At 34.9% G+C, this 20,084-nt stretch overlaps 1 protein-coding gene across 2 annotated transcripts; it reads left to right on the top strand.

Moving 5' to 3' along the window:
• The first annotated feature begins 251 nt into the window (after nt 1–251).
• LOC141543447 (2-iminobutanoate/2-iminopropanoate deaminase-like) lies at nt 252–15,004 on the top strand. Of its 2 annotated transcripts, XM_074268707.1 has the most exons (6): nt 252–435; nt 4,195–4,300; nt 9,725–9,779; nt 9,958–10,026; nt 10,610–10,665; nt 13,578–15,004. In XM_074268707.1, the coding sequence occupies exons 1-6, from the start codon at nt 371–373 to the stop codon at nt 13,632–13,634; spliced, it is 408 nt and encodes a 135-aa protein (XP_074124808.1). In that variant the 5' UTR covers nt 252–370; the 3' UTR covers nt 13,635–15,004. The 2 variants fall into 2 exon arrangements, with proteins under 2 accessions (XP_074124808.1, XP_074124816.1); XM_074268715.1 differs by lacking the exon at nt 9,958–10,026.
• Nucleotides 15,005–20,084: the final 5,080 nt, after the last annotated feature.

Here is a 20,084-nt window from a genome sequence, read left to right on the forward strand (position 1 = left end):
CAGTCTTTTTTTCTGTTTTTTTTTTTCTCTCTCCCATGTTTTTCCCTTTTGTTCTGATTTTTCTCTCCCAACATAATTCAAAAAGCAATGCGTATTAAAAATAATTAATTAGTTAAATATGAAAGCAGGAGCTGGGAAGTAACTGACACACTAGGAAATCACTGCCTCCCCAGTCGCATGTGTAAACTGTGAAAATGAGACTACAATTCCCAGAATGCTGTGCGAGACATTCTCCCGTAGTCTTTGCCTTAACCGAGTCCGCTACATTTTTCACATCCACAGAGATCCAAAGGTTGGTCTTGCGTTTGCACCGGGACAGAACGTAGACACATAGAATTGGAGAGAGGGAATTAAAAAAAAACAAATTGTCATGACTTCCTTAATGAAAAAAATAATCAGCACAGAAAAAGCACCACAAGCCATCGGCCCCTACAGGTAAAAAAAATAATAATGCATTCGCTAAAAATAATATATTTGTTTATGAATAATCAATGCATATTAATAATATGCAATATGCTAATGATGGTGAAAATTAGTAATAATTAGATTAGAAATAATAATCAGTGCTTTAGTTTACAAGGTGTTAAGGTCGGGTGTAAGCCTTTAATTATGCTGTTTAGATGAATCCCTGAGAATGTGGATTGTACTGAAGTATAAAATCAATTCACTTTCTTTTTGATTTTTAGTAAGCCGCTCCTGCACCAATCACAAGTAAAATGGTTGGTTGTACAAAGAAAGCTAAGAACTTCTATCTGGATGGGAACAAGAAAACATTTACGTTATTTAATTTTTTAAAATCCACTTTTATACCCTTCAAATTGTTCCTTGTTTTTGATTTTTTTGTGTCTGGACTGTGTCATTAAAGGCAAAAAAATGACAAGTTATTTTCAAGTAAAGTCTGGCCAGTAGAATGGAAGCTTCTGAGGGTTGGGACTTCTTTATGTCTTTTTATCATGTTGATAAATGATGATTGTTTTGAATCTTGATATCTCATCTTTAAATGTGTGGTGATTGTAATAATTACAATCCTTATTTCTATGAATGTTATTTTATTGTTGCTATTGGAGTCATAATTTATACTGCTTTCCTTTATGGGCTCACTTCGTTGTATCATAGGTTTTAAAAAATATTTTGCGGATAACATTGCTATACCCTGCTCCTCCTCTGGTTTATCTCCTCTTTCAAGAAAAAAAAAAAAAAACTGATATCTTTTATTTTTACATCAATTTCATCCCCATATATTTTCTTCCTCACCACTCAGAAGGCCATGGGGGAAAAAACAGTTCATTAAAACAAACAAAAATAAATAAAGCTAACTAATCCACCAATCAAGCTGGGCCAGTATATTCAGTGTTCTATATTCATAGCCCTCACCTATACATAGAAGGAAAAGAAGTACCTTCCCATATTTTCATTTCAACCAAGTTTGGTCATTATAATTATGAAGTATTCAGTCTCTATTTCTTTATTCTGTTGTTGCTGTTTTATTTATGTTGTTGAAATTATTGGGAATATTATTTCTTTGATTCCCATATGTCATTTTACCATGATTTGTTTAACCATTCCCCAATCAGTGGACATCTACTTTGTTCACTTCCTTCTCTTCAGCCATACTCAAGAATGCAAACATTCTGATGAATTTGTGAGCTCATTAATCTGAAGTTTCCTTCAGTGGTGCAGGTGAAAAATGAGAGGACTTGTCCTCTCATCAGTTCTCTAAAGTACCTCCACCCAATTTTCTTAAGACCTTTCTCCCTTTTTCCTGACATCTCAAGGGCATCAGTAGAGGCCTCTGGCTAATTCATCTTATTATAATAATGTCTTTTCTAACACTTATTGCATCCAAATTTTTGTTGGTAATATGCTACAATTTATATATACTCACCATGTGTTTCTCCATTGTTTTTTGGGTTACTCTCAATTTTGATTCTTTGTAAATTATGCTGTTCTACAACCCATATAATAACAATGATGATGATAATATTTACCTCAGATTCATTGTGAAGAATATGCCTTAAGTTGATAGTATCAAACTGAAATAGAAATGGGGCCACTAAACTGTTCAAAAAGATCCCTGCAGGCCATATATTGATTTATAAAACTATATATTAATATTATCTATGGTCTATTATATTTTTTTCATTAAATATTTACCAATTTCATTTTAATTTGGTTTGCCTGTACCCCAGTGGTTGTGGGCAGTGTTTACCTCTGCTTTAAATGATTAAGTTACATAAATGGAGCTATCATTATATTATAATTCTTATTTCTAGTTAAAAATAATAAGAAACTGATGAAATCATAAGACTGGTTAGGGAAAAAGTATCTCACTGGATATGTCACCTGAGTGCCACTGACCACTGCCAAAGTTAGGACTCAGAGCCAGCTGGGAGCAAACATGTTAAATTTTTCTGTTATAAACACATTTTCTGTACACTCAGCACTTCTGTCCAAAAGTTTTTGCCAGACTGGACATTAAACTTAGTCCTTTGCTTTCCAAGCTATTTGCCTCATCTCACTGCTAGGGACAATTTTCTCCAACCTCTTTCCAAAATGACTGAAAGGTACTGGAGGCATCTATCACTTATTTGTGCATTCATCCATATATAACCAGTTAGCTAATCAGGGACTAAGACCATACTTTGAGAACAATTCCAGTACACTTGTTGGAAGTGCGATTTAAATTTTTTATTTTATTTTTTGGTATTTGGAGCCATGCTGATGAGATTCAAACCAAGGAGAATCTAAATTCATTTCAACTTTCATACCTAGTAATGAAATGCAGCTAGGTGATATGATGGATAGAGTGCTGGGCCTGGAGTCAGGAAAGCCTGAATTCAAAAGTGTACCTCAAACTTACCAGCCATATGACCCTAGGCAAGTCACTTAACTCTGCCTCAATTTACTCATCTGTAAAATGAACTGGATAAGGAAATGGCAAACTATGAAACTGATTATCCATGACTAATTATTAAGAGTTTTTAGTTAATCAGTATAATTAACGTCTATGAATCAATGTAGGCCTTAGTAGAATTTGTAAGTACTTAAGTACAAATCTTAAGGACTATAAATTGATACTGTCTCTTAAGAAAGAAAAGGAAGATGAGTGGTGAATAAGTCAGCTTGGTCTGGAGATGTTTTACCTAGTATTGGATCTGTCTGGTATTGTGGTATTTATCATGAAACTTTCCAAAGGATGTTACTCAGCTCTACATTTTCTCTGTTGCTATGGGCTTTGAAGACCCCTCTTGCTGATCCATGTGCTGTATAGTCTACCCTTCATGTTCTTATAGACCAATCATAGTCTTAGTTTAATTTGCATCACTGGAAGTTATGTAACCACCAAAGTTCTTTGAGAAATAACTTAGAATAGAATCACTTAAAGTTGGACACAACACCAATAAGGAAATAAAGGGATTGCTTTTTATTTATTAGCCAGTTAGCACTGTTGGAAGTACTGTAAGACTGGATCTTTCTATATACTTCCTACTCTAAGCAGCAAATCTTGTGCATGAAAAGAAGTGCTAAAACTTTTAAAATATTTTAACATTTATTAAGCATCTATTTATGGCATTCATTCTTTCATGCATTCAGTTGGACCCTTAAAAAAAAAATTGCTTTCTTTTGTTGTTATATCACCTTCATTTCCAAAGAGATCTCTCCTATTTCCCCCATCTAGATCTGAATGTATTTCTTGTAACAAAGAATGGGGAAAAGTTTAGCATAACTGACATATCAACAGAGTCTGACAATATATGCAGTGTTTTACATCAATGGTATCAAACTCAAATAGAAATAGATAATATACAGCAAGCCATGTCTTAACTTAGAAAACCACAAATCAACATTATCTGTGCTATATTATACTTATATTTATTTTATTAAACATTTTCCAATTACATTTTAATTTGGTTGGGGTAGCCTTGCTACGAAATTTGATGCCTATATTTTATATCCATAGTTCCCCCACTTTTATATAGAAAGATGGAGGAAAATGCATTTTCTCCTTTCTTCTCTGGGCCAAATGATATTTTAATTACATGCTTTTCAGTTTGGTTTTTTTGTTCTCATGGAGTTTTTTAAAAATCATTTAAAATATGTAATTAATATGCATACTCATAAAATGGAAATTTCTCTTTGCATAGATTCTCAGCACTAACTAAATTTTATCTCCCACATTTTTCCAAATTTTAGTCAAAGTTTACTGATCAACCGGACGCTGTATGTTTCTGGACAGGTTGGTAGAGATCCCACAAGTGGGAAGCTTGTATCAGGAGGGCTGGCAGAAGAATTTAAGCAGGTAAGAAATCATTCCTCTTTGCCCACTTGGAAAGCCTTCTCTGCATGCTTAATATGAAGTGTGCCATCAAACTCATTTATATTGAATGATCCCAAGTGTCATAACTGTGACCAGCTAGCTGATATAATTAAGTATAACAGATTATGGCTAATTTCCCTTTTAAATTTCTCTTAAGATACCCAAAGAATCTACTTCCCCTTAGTTTTAAACATCTTATTAGGGATTGCCAGTGCCTAGGAACCACATAGTTATATGGGATCAGAGGGATGAATTTACATGATTGTATGGGATAATGGCTAGAGAGACAGCTGCCCTTGGAGTATGATAGCTCTGCCCTATGCCAGTTGTAGGTTCCCAGGGAAGTCACTGTGGAAAGCTACATATATGATACTAGATATACTAGTACAGGGCCACCCAGCATGGTGTGCCCTCATCAAAGAAGGTATTGTGCTCTATGAGCAAAGCAGAACTGAATTAGCTCAGAAGAAACATGAGAATCCATCCCAAATGATCATGGGACTATTTGTGTCTGACCTGTGGTGGAGCATTCTAAGCTTATATTGGTTCGATCAATAGTAGTCAGACACTCTGTAGCTCGACTCTAACAGGGTGATGTTATTTTGGTCCTCTTCAAATACAAAGGACAACAACCTAACAACCAACCAACTAGTATTTGGTGTAATGGGGCTTTTCACAGTGACTGCCCTGGGAACCCCCAAATCAAGGAGAGTTCTCTCGTTTTTCCCTCCTTTTTTATTTCTACCTCATAGCACACAGCCGTATATATATTATTTAATTTAGTTTTTAGTAATAGTTGACTTACAAAGCACTCTACTAGATTCGGACAACAACCCTAGAAATTAAATCCTACATATAATTATTCCCATGTTGTTGTTGTTGTTTGTCCTTCCTTCTCAAAGAAGACCATGACATCAGGGAAGGGATGCCATGACATGCAAGTGAATTTGATTTAAGTAAGGGAAGACTGTGCTGTCTGACTTTCCCCTCCAGAGCCATCTATTATTCTCATTTTACAGATGAGTAAATGGAGACCCAGAGAAGTCATCAAATGATAAATTTAGAACTTTAAGGAAACTTAGAGAGTAATGAGCCCATACATAACCTTTCATTTTACAGATAAGGAAACTGAGACTGAGAGAGATTAATTATCTTGCCCAAGAGCACACAAGTTTAAATGTCTGAGGCAAGATTTTAACCCAAGTATGCATCTCAATCATTTTCAGTTTTGTCCAGCTCTTTGTGACCTTTTTTTTTTTTTTTTTTTTTTTTTTTTTTTGAAAAGATGTTGGAGTGATTTGCCATTTTCTTCTCTGGCTCCTTTTACACATAAGGAAACTAAAGCAAACAGTTAAGTGACTTGCTCAGGATCACATAATTAGTGCCTTAGGCTAAATTTGAACAAAAGAAAAAGGAATCTTCCTGATTCCACACCCTGTAGTCATGAGTTTTCTTGAGTCCAAATCCAGTGCTCTTATTTGTTGAAGTTCATACAGCTAGTCAAGGGTCAGACTGGTTTAGAACTCAGATCCTTTCTGAATCCCCAATAGCATCTCTTCCTCGTTATATATCTTCTAGGTGAGTGATAAATGTTCCCTAATGAGAAAGTATACTTCTTTTCAACAACTTCACAGTGTTATTGTGAGTAGCATTTTGTAAACTTTAAAGCAACATTAAATAAATGTAAGCTGTTATTATTCATCCTCCTCAGAGAAACTGTGTCATATTGTTTCATTGCTGGAGCCAACAGATAAGGAATAGAAATTTTTTGGTTGGTTGGTTTTAGCGTTGTTGTATTCTTGAGAGAATCCTGCTATAGCAAAACAACTTTGATGTCCAGTGAAGTTCACTGTAGTCATTCATTTACTCACCATGCATTTATTAAGCCTGTTATATACTAAGTGCCAGGGATACAAAGAAAGGCAAAAGACAAATAACATGCCCTGCCCTCAAGAAGTCCACATTACACTGGGAGAGAGAACATGTAAACAGCTAGCTTCATTCAAGATATATACAGAGTGGACACAAAGTTGTCTGAGAGAGGAAGGGATTAGTGTATTTGGCCTGTAAAAAAAAAAAAAAAAAAAAAAAAAAAAGTCTTTTGGTTCTGAGAGGAAAAAAAAAAGTTCATTGCAGGATTTTCCTTCAATGTACAGGAAGCCAATCATAGAATTTAAAGCAGAAATGAATTTTAGAGATCATACAATTCAGGATGTTTTAATCTTTCTTGGTATTCTTTAATGTTCTTTATAATAATGTTCTTTAAAATAATATTTTAAGGGGCAAAAAGTGCAGTAGATGGAATACCAGCTCTAAGTCAGAAAGACCTGAGTTCAAATTTGACCTCAGACACTTAACACTTGCTAGCTGTGTGACTGTGGGCAAGCCAATTGTCTCACCAATATATATATTTGTTTAATATATTTGTATAAATATATATTTGTTTAATATAAATATATTAAATATATTTGTATATAAAATATATTTATAAGCATAAATATGTATAAAATATATTTACAAATATATTTTAACATAAATATACTAAACATTGAAGGAAATGCTAAATTTCAGTGAGTTAAAGTAGTGTTGACTCTAAATATGATGTTCTTTTTTTAAATTAATTTTTTAATTATAATTTGTTTTTGACAGTACATATGCATGGGTAATTTTTTTTTTTTACAACATTATCCCTTGTATTCATTTTTCCAAATTTTTCCTTCCCTCCCTCTACCTCCTCCCCTAGATGACAGGCAATCCCATATATTAAATATGATGTTCTTTACACTGTAAGACACTGTTCCCATATGTGTCAGAGTAAGATAATCTTAGAATTGGAAGGTCTTCTAGTCCAACCCATACCTAAGAAAGAATCCCATAATTGGGCTAGCCAACCTTTGTTGGAAGACATATAGTGAACTTCCTAGAATAAACCATTCCATTTTCAGAGAGCTCTGATATATTAGAAAGCTTTTCCTCACATTGCCTATCCTTTGCTTCTGGTTCTTCTCTGTGACCCTCATGCCCTTAGAACAAGTCAATCTCTTTCTCGTTGACTAGCTTTTCAAATATTTGAGTTTAGCTCTTATTTTCTCCAAGTCTTCCATTATCTAAGCAAAAGATCACAACTTTAACCTGTCATTGGACCATCTGCAAACCAGATCTGCAAACCAGGTTGTATAGGATTTTACTGAGTTATAGTCAAGGTTGTCTTTGGCAACAGCAGAGCAACAATTTCTTTATTTGCCTTAATGACAATTTTGCCTTTCAAAAGATAGATAAATTAGTAAAGGAAACAGTTTTTCTTGAGTTGATCATCACCACCAAGGATAAACTGGTTATGGAGTGAAGATGATGGAAAACTTGGGGGAAGTAACACTTCCATCTTAAAATTAAATGGAAATAGGAAAGGAAAGCTGTATAGAATCTGACATGCACACTAATTTTAGGGAAGCAGATTTCAAAATGTTCAGAAAAAGAATATGAAGTCATAATAATGCTAAAGAAAGTCATAATAAAGAAGCATAAAGTATAACATAAATAAATAATAAAAATAAAGACAATAATGCTAAATAGTTTAATTTCTAATATGATAAATATCACATATAATTCACATAAACAAAAAAATTTTGGGGAGGGGGGAGGAATTCCTTGTTAATTTTTGAGTATAAAGAGATCTTGAGAGGCAAAAATTTGAAAACCACTGCTCTAGATAAAGTTGTTTATTTTATTCTTATGGAAGAGAGAAAAGAAGGAATAGACAAGTGCATTTAGAAATAATTGACAGTATCTAAAAAATAATTATTAAAGAATCAGAGTAAATTTTGAAAGATGTCTATAGTAAAATGATTGAAGTGCCATTAACATTTTTATCAAGGACTTGAATAAAAGGATGGCATATAATTGACTTGTCAAATGAGTAAGAGAAAGAGCTCATCTCTTGAATGACTAGAATGAAATCCAAATAAAATCAAGTCAATGACTACTTATCAAGCCCCTACTATGTACCTGACCCTGTGCTAAGTTTTAGGGAAATAATGAAAGGCAAAAATAGGTGCTGTTGTCAAGGAACTCAAAGTTTAACTGGAGAGGGACAACATGCAGACAACTATGTTCAAACAAGATATATACAGGCTAAATTGGGGAAAAATTCTAGAGGGAAGACACTAAGATCTAAAAGGATTGGGGAAAGCTTCTTGAAGGATTTTAGCTTAAATTTAAAGAAAGCCAGAAAAAGTAGGAGGTAGAATTCCAATAATGGGGATAGGCCAACGAAAGTACCAGGATTTGGGAAATGGCATGTCATAGATATGAAGAGCAGCAATGAAGCCAATTAGCCAAGTCTTAGGGTAAGGAAATGAGAGTAAAATATAAAATCAAAAAAGTTAGGAAGAGACCAGATTTTAAAGGACTTAAGTTAGAACAATCATATCACATGGAAAATGATTGTTTGCTATCCAGTGAAGATTACATCTGAAGTACTGTGTTCAGTTCTGGTCACCACATTTTATAATATTTTATTTTTTCAAATACATATAAAGATAGTTTTCAACATATATTTTTGTAAAATTTGTGTTCTAAACTTTTCTCCCTCCATCCTTTACCTCTTCCATTCCAAAAACACCAAGCAATCTAATATAGGTTAAATATGTACAATTCTTTTAAACATTTTCCCATATTTGTCATATTGTATAAGAAAATTCAGACCAAAAGGGGAAAAAAATCATGAGAAAGAAAAAGGCAAACAAACAAAAAAAGGTGAAAATATTATGCTTGGATCCATATTTAGTCTCCACAGTTCTCTCTTTGGTTTATAATTGGCATTTTACATCCCAAATCTATTAGAATGCATTGTTGAGAAGAGCCAAATCCATTGCGATTTATCATCACATAATCTTGTTGTTATTGTGTACAATCTTTTCCTGGTTCTGCTCACTTCCCTCAGCATCAATTCATGTAGGTCTTTCTAGAGTTTTCTGAAATCAGCCTGCTCATCATTTCTTATAGAACAAGAATATTCCATTACCTTCAGATACCATAATTTATTCAGGCAATCCCAATTGATGGGCATCCATTCAGTTCTGGATACCAAATTTTTAAAAGGTCTCTGATAACCTGAAGAATATCCAAAAGAGGGCAATCATAATGGATGAAGGGCTTTGACTCATGCCAACTGGGAGGAATGGATGGAAGGAACTATGAATGTTTTAGGTAGAGAAAAGTATCCTTATAAGGAAAATAATTTGTTGGCTTCAAACATTTGTAGATGTGTGGGAAATGGATTAGATGTTTCTTCTTGAAAGAACAGCTGTTTCTTCAATTTCTTCAATCTATAAAATTTAACAACTTGGAGCATAAAATGGAAACAAAAATCTTCAGTATCTTTAGCTTTGTTCTTTGTACCAACAGGCTCTTGTAAATGTGGGAGAAATTCTCAAGGCTGCAGGCTGTGACTTCAGTAACGGTGAGTGATTTGATTTCAAGTGTTTTATTATAAACTGGAATTTGAAAGTAGAAAAGGATTTTTTGTGGGAGAAAATAATTAGTCCTCAGATTTATTCAAAGTATAATGATCTATCTAATGATATAGGGGACCTCATCAAGTTCTAGAGTCTAATGAGATTGTGCCCATATGTCTTTAGTGGTAAAGAGTACTGTTCTACTGGCTGACATAAATGACTTCAATCTTTTTAATGATGTCTACAAGCAATGTAAGTTATTATTTTTTATTTGCATCTACTTGTTCTCATCTGTTTTCCTAAGAAATGGATTGTAGCATTAGAGACTCCTTAATTTTCAAACTTTCCCTGGAAATTTTTGTTATCTTCCTTTTTGAAATTTATCTAAGCTTTATCAGTTAAGAATATGGTTAAATTTAAATGATTTATTAAATTAATTTAAATGATTAATTCTGTGGTATGAACTATTTACCAGCTTACTTTTAATTTCTAGAGGTTTTATACCTCTGACTCCAGTTCTATGAACTTAATGAAAATAATTTTAAATAGAAGCAAAATTATAAGAATGTAAACTGATCAAAAGATCTGAAATCAGCATCAGAATAATGGCAATTTAGAGGAAAATTAGATTAATTATCATTATAGTTACAAAGAATAATGTATCAAAAATAATCAAAAATAAAAACATGAAATATTTTATTAAATATATTAATATAAATTCCAAATGGGACCATGCAAATTGTTTGATCTTTGCTTTGTTACCATGCTTTCACTGTGGGAAATATTTAATCTTGTTTCAAGGAGTTCATTTCATGAAGACTTATTTTACTTCTAGTTTTCAAAGGTAGTTTTCCAGCCAGGTCTGCTTACCAAGTTGCTGCTTTGCCTCTTGTAAGTAATAAACCCTTATTTCTTCTATCAAAACTGGTTTGGGATTTATTTTAAGGCTTTGATTACTGGATTGGGGAAGGAGAATGTCTGTGTTTATGTGTGTGTGTGTGTGTGTGTGTGTGTGTGTGTGTGTGTGTGTGTTTTGTATGTTTTGCTTTATATTTTGAGTTTTTTAAATCCAGTTCCTTCAATTCTAGTCCAAGGTAGCCTTCCAGAATTTTGCCTTATTTTCACACACTAGTATTCCAACTTTTGATACTCTGTGACACTAGAACCCAGAGGTGGCAAAACAGACAGAAGTTTAAAATACAGCATATCTATCTACAAGTTTCCCTTCATTGGATTTGATCTCAGAGTAGACCTGAGTTTGCCCTAAGTTGATATAAAATCTTAGACAAAATTATTTAAACACTGCCAAAAAACCCTCTGCTTTTCCTTTTCAATCCAAAGGTGGCAGCAGAGAGCAAGAAGCTCTCATGAAATGCCTTACCTTTCCCAAACTCTTGGAAGTGCTGAAGAGTAATTTTTGTCTCTGGAAATGCAGATGAAACCTGTTCTTTGACTGATCAGCAGCAAGCTATTAGTGAAGACCTCCTAGCTGATTGCTTCTAATTGCTGCCTCTCTGATGTTTCAGTGGAGCATCTCTTCAGACCTCCTGCTGTTTTAAGTCTTCTTAATATTCTTCTTTTCCTATTGCCATGTTGAATAATTCCTTTTATCCTTCCCAACAGCTTAAATGAGAATCTCTAGACTCTCACTCCCGTTTATTTCAAAGCCACACACCCCCAATAAGCAGTCCTTTTTCAGAGTTTATAGAATCTCTCATTTTCTTAGTTTTACCCTGTTAAGTTATAAAGATAAACATCCCAACTGACAGGTGCACACACCATCATGGTTTGCAGCTCACTAAAGTTCTCCACAATGTAGTCTTTTTAGTAACCTTGAAACAGCACCTTGAAACAGTTTTCTTCAAACAATTTTTTCCTAGTTTTAATTTTAGTGGTTTTAGCTTTTAAGTTATATTAAATATAAGGGCTTTCTCTGCTTCTTTATGATATTAAACTATCCCCATATAAGTGAGATACCTACCTCCACGTTTGACAACTTCTAAGTCTTCACTTCTTTCCAAAATTGTTTAAATCCTATAGGAAAACTGCATTTCTTAAAAGAAAGGTTCTTTTTTTTCTTTTTGCTGAGATAAGTGACCCCATTGTACCTAGGAAGTGTTAAGTATCTGAGACTAAATTTGAATCAAGTCCTCCCAACTTCAGAGCTGGTACTCTACCCACTGCCCCACCTAGCTGCCCCTATTTTTCCTCTTAATAGACATCAACATGTTCATCTATAACAGCAGCATATACCAGATCCTTTATCTTCATTTAAAATAAAAACACTTTCTGCCCTTTTCATCATTAACTGCAAGGAAAAGGTCTTAAATTGACCTTATGTGCCTTAAATATATCATATACTAGATAGGCCTGGAAATTTCCCCAGTCCCATCTTTAGCTCCTACTTCCTGCTTGTTCTTTTGGCATTTCTGCTTCTTTACAGCAAGTAGTAAGAAGTAAAGAAAGATGAAAGTTAAGGGGTAGAAGAAAGGAAGAAAGGACAAGAGTTCTAAAGTCTACACATAGAGCCCAACTTTGTTGCCAGCTTAAAAATTCAATGCACCTCAGTTCCTAAAGGCAATGAATGCTGTGCCATGAGCAAAAAAAAAAAAAAAAAAAAAAAAGTTTGAAATCTCTTCTAGATTCCAAAGTCTGTTATTCTGTCAATGGGAAGTTCCTCATCTGTAAAATGGGAATGGGGTGAGGTAATAATGGTTGTTATATTTGCCTAACAGGAATTGTTGTAAGTATTAAATTCAATAATGTGTGCAAAACCCTTTGAAATTCAGAAATGCTATGAGTTAACAGTCTTATTTTTATAGTTGGACCTTTTTTTCTTTCTCTAACAATCTTTTTATACCATAATGACTACTTTTTTCTTTTTTCTTTGGCTATTTCTCTAGCTAATTGTAGGTGGAGTTTTACAATCCATTTTCTACAAAACTTCAGTTTCCACTGACTTTAGTTCATGACTACCTTACTGTCAAGCATTTATTTACTACACATAGCATTGAGAGGGAAAGGAAAAATTATTGTGGTGTTTTAAATGGGGTATGAAATACTCTAAGCAAATTTAAAAAAGGTCCACTTTGCAATACTGCTGCTAAAACTGTCCAAAAAAAGGAAAAGGACCTATTAGTACAAAAATGTTCATAACAGCTCTCTTTGTAGTGGCTTAGAGTTGGAAATCAGTTGTAGAATGGTTAAACAAGCTGAGGTACATGATTATGATGGGATATTATTATGCTGTAAGAAAAGACAAGCAGAATAATTTCATCAAAACTGAGAAAGACTTATATGAACTGATACATAGTGAAGTGAACAGAATCAGGAGAGCATTGTACATAATAACAGCAATATTGTTCAATGACGAATTTAGCTATTTTGAACAACACATTGATACTAGATAATCTAAAGTACTAATGATGAAGCACATACCTGCTTCCAGAGAAAGAACTGATATTGATTGAATACAGACTAAAACATGCTATTTTTCACTTTCTTACTTTTTTCTTTCATTTTAGTCTTATACAAAATGACTAGTATAGAAATTTTTTACATAATTGCACATGTATAATCTATATGTGATTATTTATCCTCTTGGGGGGAGAGGAGGGAATAGGAAAAGGAGGGAAGAACAGAGAGATGAAATTTGAAACTCAAAACTTTAAGGTAAAGTGTTTTTTTTTAAAGCCCATCAGAAAAAAGGTTCAGCTTTGGAAAAGATCAGTGTATGATGCATTTTTAGGGGCTCTGAGATAGTTTTCATTTTTTATAGAATGTGTTTCTTTATTTTCTTGCAGGGAGCTCGTATGGAAATTGAAGTGATAGCTGTGCAGGGGCCACTCACTTGTGTCTGATAATGAAAAGAAGCCTCATCTGTGCTGACAGTGCCATTTGGGCTGGAATTACCATGGTCCTTCATCTTCTTCAAATTTTAGCTGTTTTTATTGAAAATTCTCAGTTTGACAAAAAAATTAACTGTAGAAGTTGTCCCAAGTCAGAGGTAAAAACAGAATTAAAGCTATTATAACTTTAAATTGGAAAACAGAAAACCAAACAGAAATAAGAAGTCATTAAATGTGTTTAAGATATTGTAAAGATTACAGACTGGGAGGAAATGGGGGTATCTTGGAACAGTGTTTAAATAGCTTCACTCACATATCCTGCCCTGAAGGATAAAGAGTTGTCATAGGACCGCTAATACAAAGCTTCTTGTATTTGGTCACACAGTCCCCTTTGGTACCTCAAAACAGAATAAGACTATGGACCCTTCTTTTTGGACTGATGGTTATTATATTAATAATTGAAGGAAATGCTAAATTAGAGGTAGAAGTTAATGAAAATAAAGATATAATTTGTGTCCCTGCTTATTTGCATAGACTTCGTCAGGAAGACCATAGGATTCCGTGTACCACAGGTTAAGAACCTCTACATTAGGAGAACTATGACATAGTGTAAAGAGCCCAGATTTGGGATGTAGAAGAACTGTGTTTGAATACCAGTTCTCCTATTCACTGTCAGGGTAAAGTTTTCTCATCTTAAATGACTGCCTCTCAGTGTAAAAGAGATTTAGATTATATGACCTCAGAGATCTCTTTAAATTTTAAATCATTGAGCTATAAAATGGAGATACTAATTCCTGTCACTTTCCCATCATAATGCATGTAATCTGGAGGATCAAGTTATATGATATTTAAATTGTCTTGTAAACTGTGATGTTCACAGAATCAGCTGTTCTTATTGGAAGACAAGAAGTCAAGGCTTTCTTCTGGACAAAAATAGAGATTGGCAGCCAAAGTGGAACTCCTGTAGAGATATAGAAAAAGTAGAAGATAGGAGTAGATAGGTGGTGCAGTGGTTAGAGTACCAGCCAGGAAGTCAAGGCTGTGTGACCCTGGGCAAGTCACTTAACCCCAATTGCCTTCAGCCCAAAAAGAGAGAGAGAGAGAGAGAGAGAGAGAGAGAGAGAGAGAGAGAGAGAGAGAGAGAGAGAGAGAGAGTGTGATATTGTCCAAATGCCCACTTAACCAATGCTCCAGTATTCTGGGAGATTTTGTGTTCTTCAACCTTGTTCATCAGAAGATTCATCTAATGATATTTAAATTATGAAATCTGGGTATTCAATTTAGAGATTAAAATGTGGGATTTCATCATTTGATATATTATTTATCTCATATCATTTATATTATCTACCTCTGACTTAATACCATGCTAAATAAAAAACAAAGGAAAGTGTAAAGTGTGGACATTTTTTTCTTCCAAAGAAGTTTGTGAAGATTTGTATGAGTGGCCAGCTTTTTATGGAACAAAAACTAGCACACACTGAATTGCATCTTGTTGGATTAGGTAATTAAAACACTGAAGATCCTTTCTGACTTTTCCACAGTCTTTGATACTGCTGATCATTCTCTTCTCTTTGGAGGTTTTCATGGCATTGCTGTCTCCCTGGTTCTCTCTCTTTCTGTCTGTCCATTCATTCTCAATCTCCTTTTCTGGGTCTTTATCTACAAATCCAGGAGGTCAGATGTGCCCTCCAAGGTGGTTCTAGGTACTCTTCTTTTTTTTCCCTTCTATACTCTCTTATTTGAGGATCTTATCAGATTCCAGAAGTTTAAATATCTTTTCTGTGTAGATAAGGCCCATATTCCTAATATCTCTCCCAGTTTGCAGGTGTGCTTTATCAACTGAATTTTGGACCTCTCAAAACAGAATGCATTTATCTTTTCCCCAAAACCTTCTTCTCTTCCCAACTTTCCTAATACTATGGAGAACTCTCCCTATTTGAGTGTCATCTTTGACTTCTTATTCACCCCACATATGTAATCCCTGCCTTCAAAATATATAATATGTATATATGTATATACATGTGTGTGTATATCCCTTCCCATTCATTCATTTATCAACTCCCTATTTCATTTCTTCATTACTTCTTACCTAAATGATTGCAGTGGCCTTCTAGTCTTCTTGCCACAAGTCTCCCACACTCAGATGCCAAAGTGATCTTCCTGAAATACAGCTCCTACTTTTCAAATATTTTAAACTTTATTCCCCTCCACATAATGTTCATTGAAACATTAGCCTCCATCCTGCTCCTCAGACATGTTATCGATTTCCCAACTTCATCTCACTTATATGCCAGGAATATTCTCCCTTATTACTTCTGCTCCTTTCTTCTTTACCTTTTTCAAAACTCAGCTCAAATGCCACCCTTTTTGCACAAGGGCTTCCCCAGTTCTTTCCACTGCTAAAACTTATCTTCTGAGATTAATTTCTGTTTATACTATATATCTCTTAGATGTAGGAGAAGGGAGCAAGCATTAAGCACTGACTATATGCCATGCACTGTACTAAGCACTTTATCAATATCATCTCATTTGATGCTCACAAAAACCCAGGAGGTAGATAAAATTAATTTCCTTTCTTAAGAATGCCTGACAAATAGTTTTTTGTAAATACTTATCAACTGAATATAAAGCCTAATTTTAGGGATTATAGGCAGTCCCTTATTTACATGAATTACATAAATGATAAAGCATTTATTAAACACTTTCTATGTGCCAAGCACAATACAAGCCTATGTAGTCACTACCCTTAAGAAACTTACATTTTAATGGGGGAAGAAGAAAGTTAAAGAAGGGAGGAGAAAAGGTATTTTGTGGAAAGGATTACTTTTTAAATGGCCAGAAAGTGAAATGGAGGCCCAATTCTAGGCAAGATCAGGCAAAAGCTCATCTATCAGAACTCAGTCTGGTCCCAGGGGCAGAGTCATGGTAATTTAGAAAGATAATAGCTGAATTAGTTTTGAATTTTATACTTTTCATTTAAATGCACAGCCAGGAAAAGTCAAACTGATGAGAGAATTAGAGTGGAGAATCCTTTCTGGTTGGTGCAGGTCCCAATGTGAAAGAATTCACAAAACCCGAATGGCAAAAGGGATTTTTATTGGCACCGAGAAGCCAGGAAGACAAACTTCTTAGTGGCAAGGTCCTGTTAGGAAAATGGCAAAAGTTAACATTGAGAAAAGAATATCTTCACAATGGGCAAAAGTCGTGGCAGGCAGCTTTGCCAAGAAGAAAGCTTCTTTGACAAAGCATAATCCTTTTCTGGACTTCTGCAAAGATTTGGGGTTCAAAGTTGTCTTTTATTAGCAGTCTGAGGCTTGGGCTTCCATTCAAAATTGAATGAGATTCCTTCAATGTTGTCAGTACCCCTGGGGCTTAGATCTCTAATTGAATAAAATCATTTAACTGAGAATTTGAAGGCTTTTCCCAGAGTCTGGTAACTCCCTGAAGGGGAGCCACCCTCAAAAGATCTCAGTTTCAATAGTGGATGATTTCACCAAGATCTCTGATTGAAACCACTTAACTTGGGAAGGGCTTGGCTGGGAAAGGTATGCTTTTCCCAGGATTTGGGAACTCCCCAGAAGGGGATCTGGGACCCCCAAAGATCTGTTTACTTCATTCCCCCCTCAAGAGGCCCCCCAAATTCATTTCAGATGAGATAGGAGCAGAGAATAAAGTCCTGTGGACAATTCCTTTCCCCCTTTATCCCCTCCCCTCTCCTCCATGTGCTTTGCTTCTTTGTGACCACATCTGTTGCTCTCTGATCTCTCAATCTTACCTTTTCTTCTTGGCCTCCAAGGTCCTATAACAAACCCAACAAACCTAATTTGCAACAAAATACCCAGGACAATCTGAATGTGGATAGACTTTACAGGATTCCTTTTGTATCCAAATAACCAACTCTGGTGTTTTGTAAACCAGACCCATGATTTCACTAGTCCAGGAAATTCAGTGAGGGTACTATCTTTACCAAAGCAGTTTAGCAACTATTCTGCAGTTAAGTCTCTGAGAGTTGTGTGAAATACTGAGAGAAGATTTGTGGAAGTAGATGATCAGAAGCAGTACTAAACCCAGATCTTCCTGACTAAATACTGGCTCTCCACTTCACCAATCTGGCCCTCCCTCCACCACTGCCATATATATTCATCCTTTGTCTCCAGGGTATATATGCAGGAAGGAAAAATCAAAAAAGTTAAAAGAAGGAACCTTGTCACCTCCTGTCTGTATCTGAATTTTACCCTGAGTAAATCACCAGAAACCTCAGAAAGGCTGTTATGTGCCTGCTTTTAAAAATAAAAAGCTTATTACATAGCACTTTAGGGGTTGCAAAGCACTTTACAAATATTATCTCATTTTATCCTTCAATAAAAAGATAAACAACTGGGAAGTGGGTGCTGTTACTAACCCCATTTTACAGATAAGGAAATTGAGTCAGACAAGTTAAATGACGTGCAGACTGATGCATTGTTGATGGAGTTGTGAAAGAATCCAACTGTTCTGAAGAGTAATCTGGAATTATGCCCAAAAAGTTATCAAAATATGCATACCCTTTGACCCAGCCGTACTACTACTGGGCTTATATCCCAAGGAAATACTAAAGAAGGGAAAGGGACCTGTATGTGCTAAAATGTTTGTGGCAGCCCTTTTCATAGTGGCTAGAAGATGGAAATGAATGGATGTCCATCAATTGGAGAATGGTTGGGTAAATTATGGTATATGAATGTTATGGAATATTATTGTTCTGTAAGAAATGACCAACAGGAGGAATACAGAGGGCTTGGAGAGACTTACATCAACTGATGCTGAGTGAAATGAGCAGAACTAGGGGATCGTTATACACTTCAACAATGATACTGTGTGTATTCTGATGGAAGTGGATATCTTCAACATAGAGAAGAGCTAATCCAATTCCAATTGATCAATGATGGACAGAATCAGCTACATCCAGAAAAGGAACACTGGGAAATGAGTGTAAACTGTGAGCATTGGGGGTTTTTTTTGTTTGTTTTGTTTTGTTTCTCTTCCCAGATTATTTTTACCTTGTGAATACAATCCTTCCTTTGCAACAACAACAACAAAATTCGGTTCTGCACATATATATTGTACTTAAAAAAACAAACAAACAAATAAATAAATAAATAAAAATAAATGACGTGCAGAATCACATGACTAAATAATGTCTGAGGTCCTGTGTGACTTCAGGTTTTCCTGCCTTTATGTCTAACACTTTTATTATATATTGTGGCATCTGTCTGCCTCATGGGATAGAAAAAGGAGGGGAAGAATTGCATGTTGTAGAACCTATGTCAGATTGTTTGCTGTCTTGGAAAGGAGGAAGGTAAGAGAAGGAGGAAGAAAAATTTGAAACACAAAGTCTTACAAAAATAAATGTTGAAAAGTATCTTTATGTATATTTGGACAAATAAACCATTGCAAAAAAAAAAGGAGGGGCAAACTCATAGAATGGTCCTTTCCTGCCAGGGAAGAAGGAAACTCTGGTAGGAAACTCCAGATAGTAACAATGGGAAGAGTAACAGATCATTGGCCTGAGAAGCAAAAAAGGGGGGACCCATTCAGCAAGCTATCCACTGGCAAGATATTTGTCCTGCCCACAGAGGCAAGAATTTTCCCCTCTTCTCACCTTTGCCCCTCTGACACACATGCTGTCACAGCTCCTTAGATATGGACAATTTTCTGCTCTTACCAGTTAGCTAGGGAGGAATGAGAAATGGACACATCCCAAAATGAGACCTTGAAGAATTTTCCAAGAAAAACAGTAATATAGAAAGTGCTTTGTTTCTCTTATGTACCATAAATACATCAGTTACAACTTAGATTGATACACGAGCCCATCAGGCTATCCTAGGAAACTTCATTTGTAGCATTATTTCTATGGGAAATAACCCAGAGTGCCACAGAACTAGCTGACAAAAATCTCTTAAATTGGGTGTGTGCTGGAATAAGAATAATCCTGACCCATCCAAATACGTGGTCTTTATCACCCACTATTTGAGAGAGGACACCTCTTCCTGCCTTCTTTGCAGATCTGAGGGATATGGATGCAGAACACTATATATGACAGCAGCTTTTTAGATGTGTTGGTTACTTTTGCTGATTTCATTCCTCCCCCCTCCCCATTTTTCTTTGTTATATAGGGAGGGTTTGGGATGGTGGGGGCAGAATTATAGACTGAGAAATGTAGTGATATGAAAATTGAATACAGCAGTGACACTTTTATTTTTTTAAAGATCCTCCCCCAAATCTAGTAATTTTGTGACATAGAGTATTGAAGTTTTCTGAAGCACTGCATAATCCCAAAAAGAAAACATCCTTTTGAAATATATTCTCAAGTCAGATATAGAACTTGACTTAGGTTAATGTAAAATTATAAAGCTTCCATTTTATATGGTAATGGCTTAAAATTCCATTGAAATTGACATGCCCTTTCCAGAACATTGAACAAAT

This window comes from Sminthopsis crassicaudata, chromosome 1 (genome assembly GCF_048593235.1).
Source record: "Sminthopsis crassicaudata isolate SCR6 chromosome 1, ASM4859323v1, whole genome shotgun sequence".
In the NCBI taxonomy this organism is placed as follows: domain Eukaryota; kingdom Metazoa; phylum Chordata; class Mammalia; order Dasyuromorphia; family Dasyuridae; genus Sminthopsis; species Sminthopsis crassicaudata.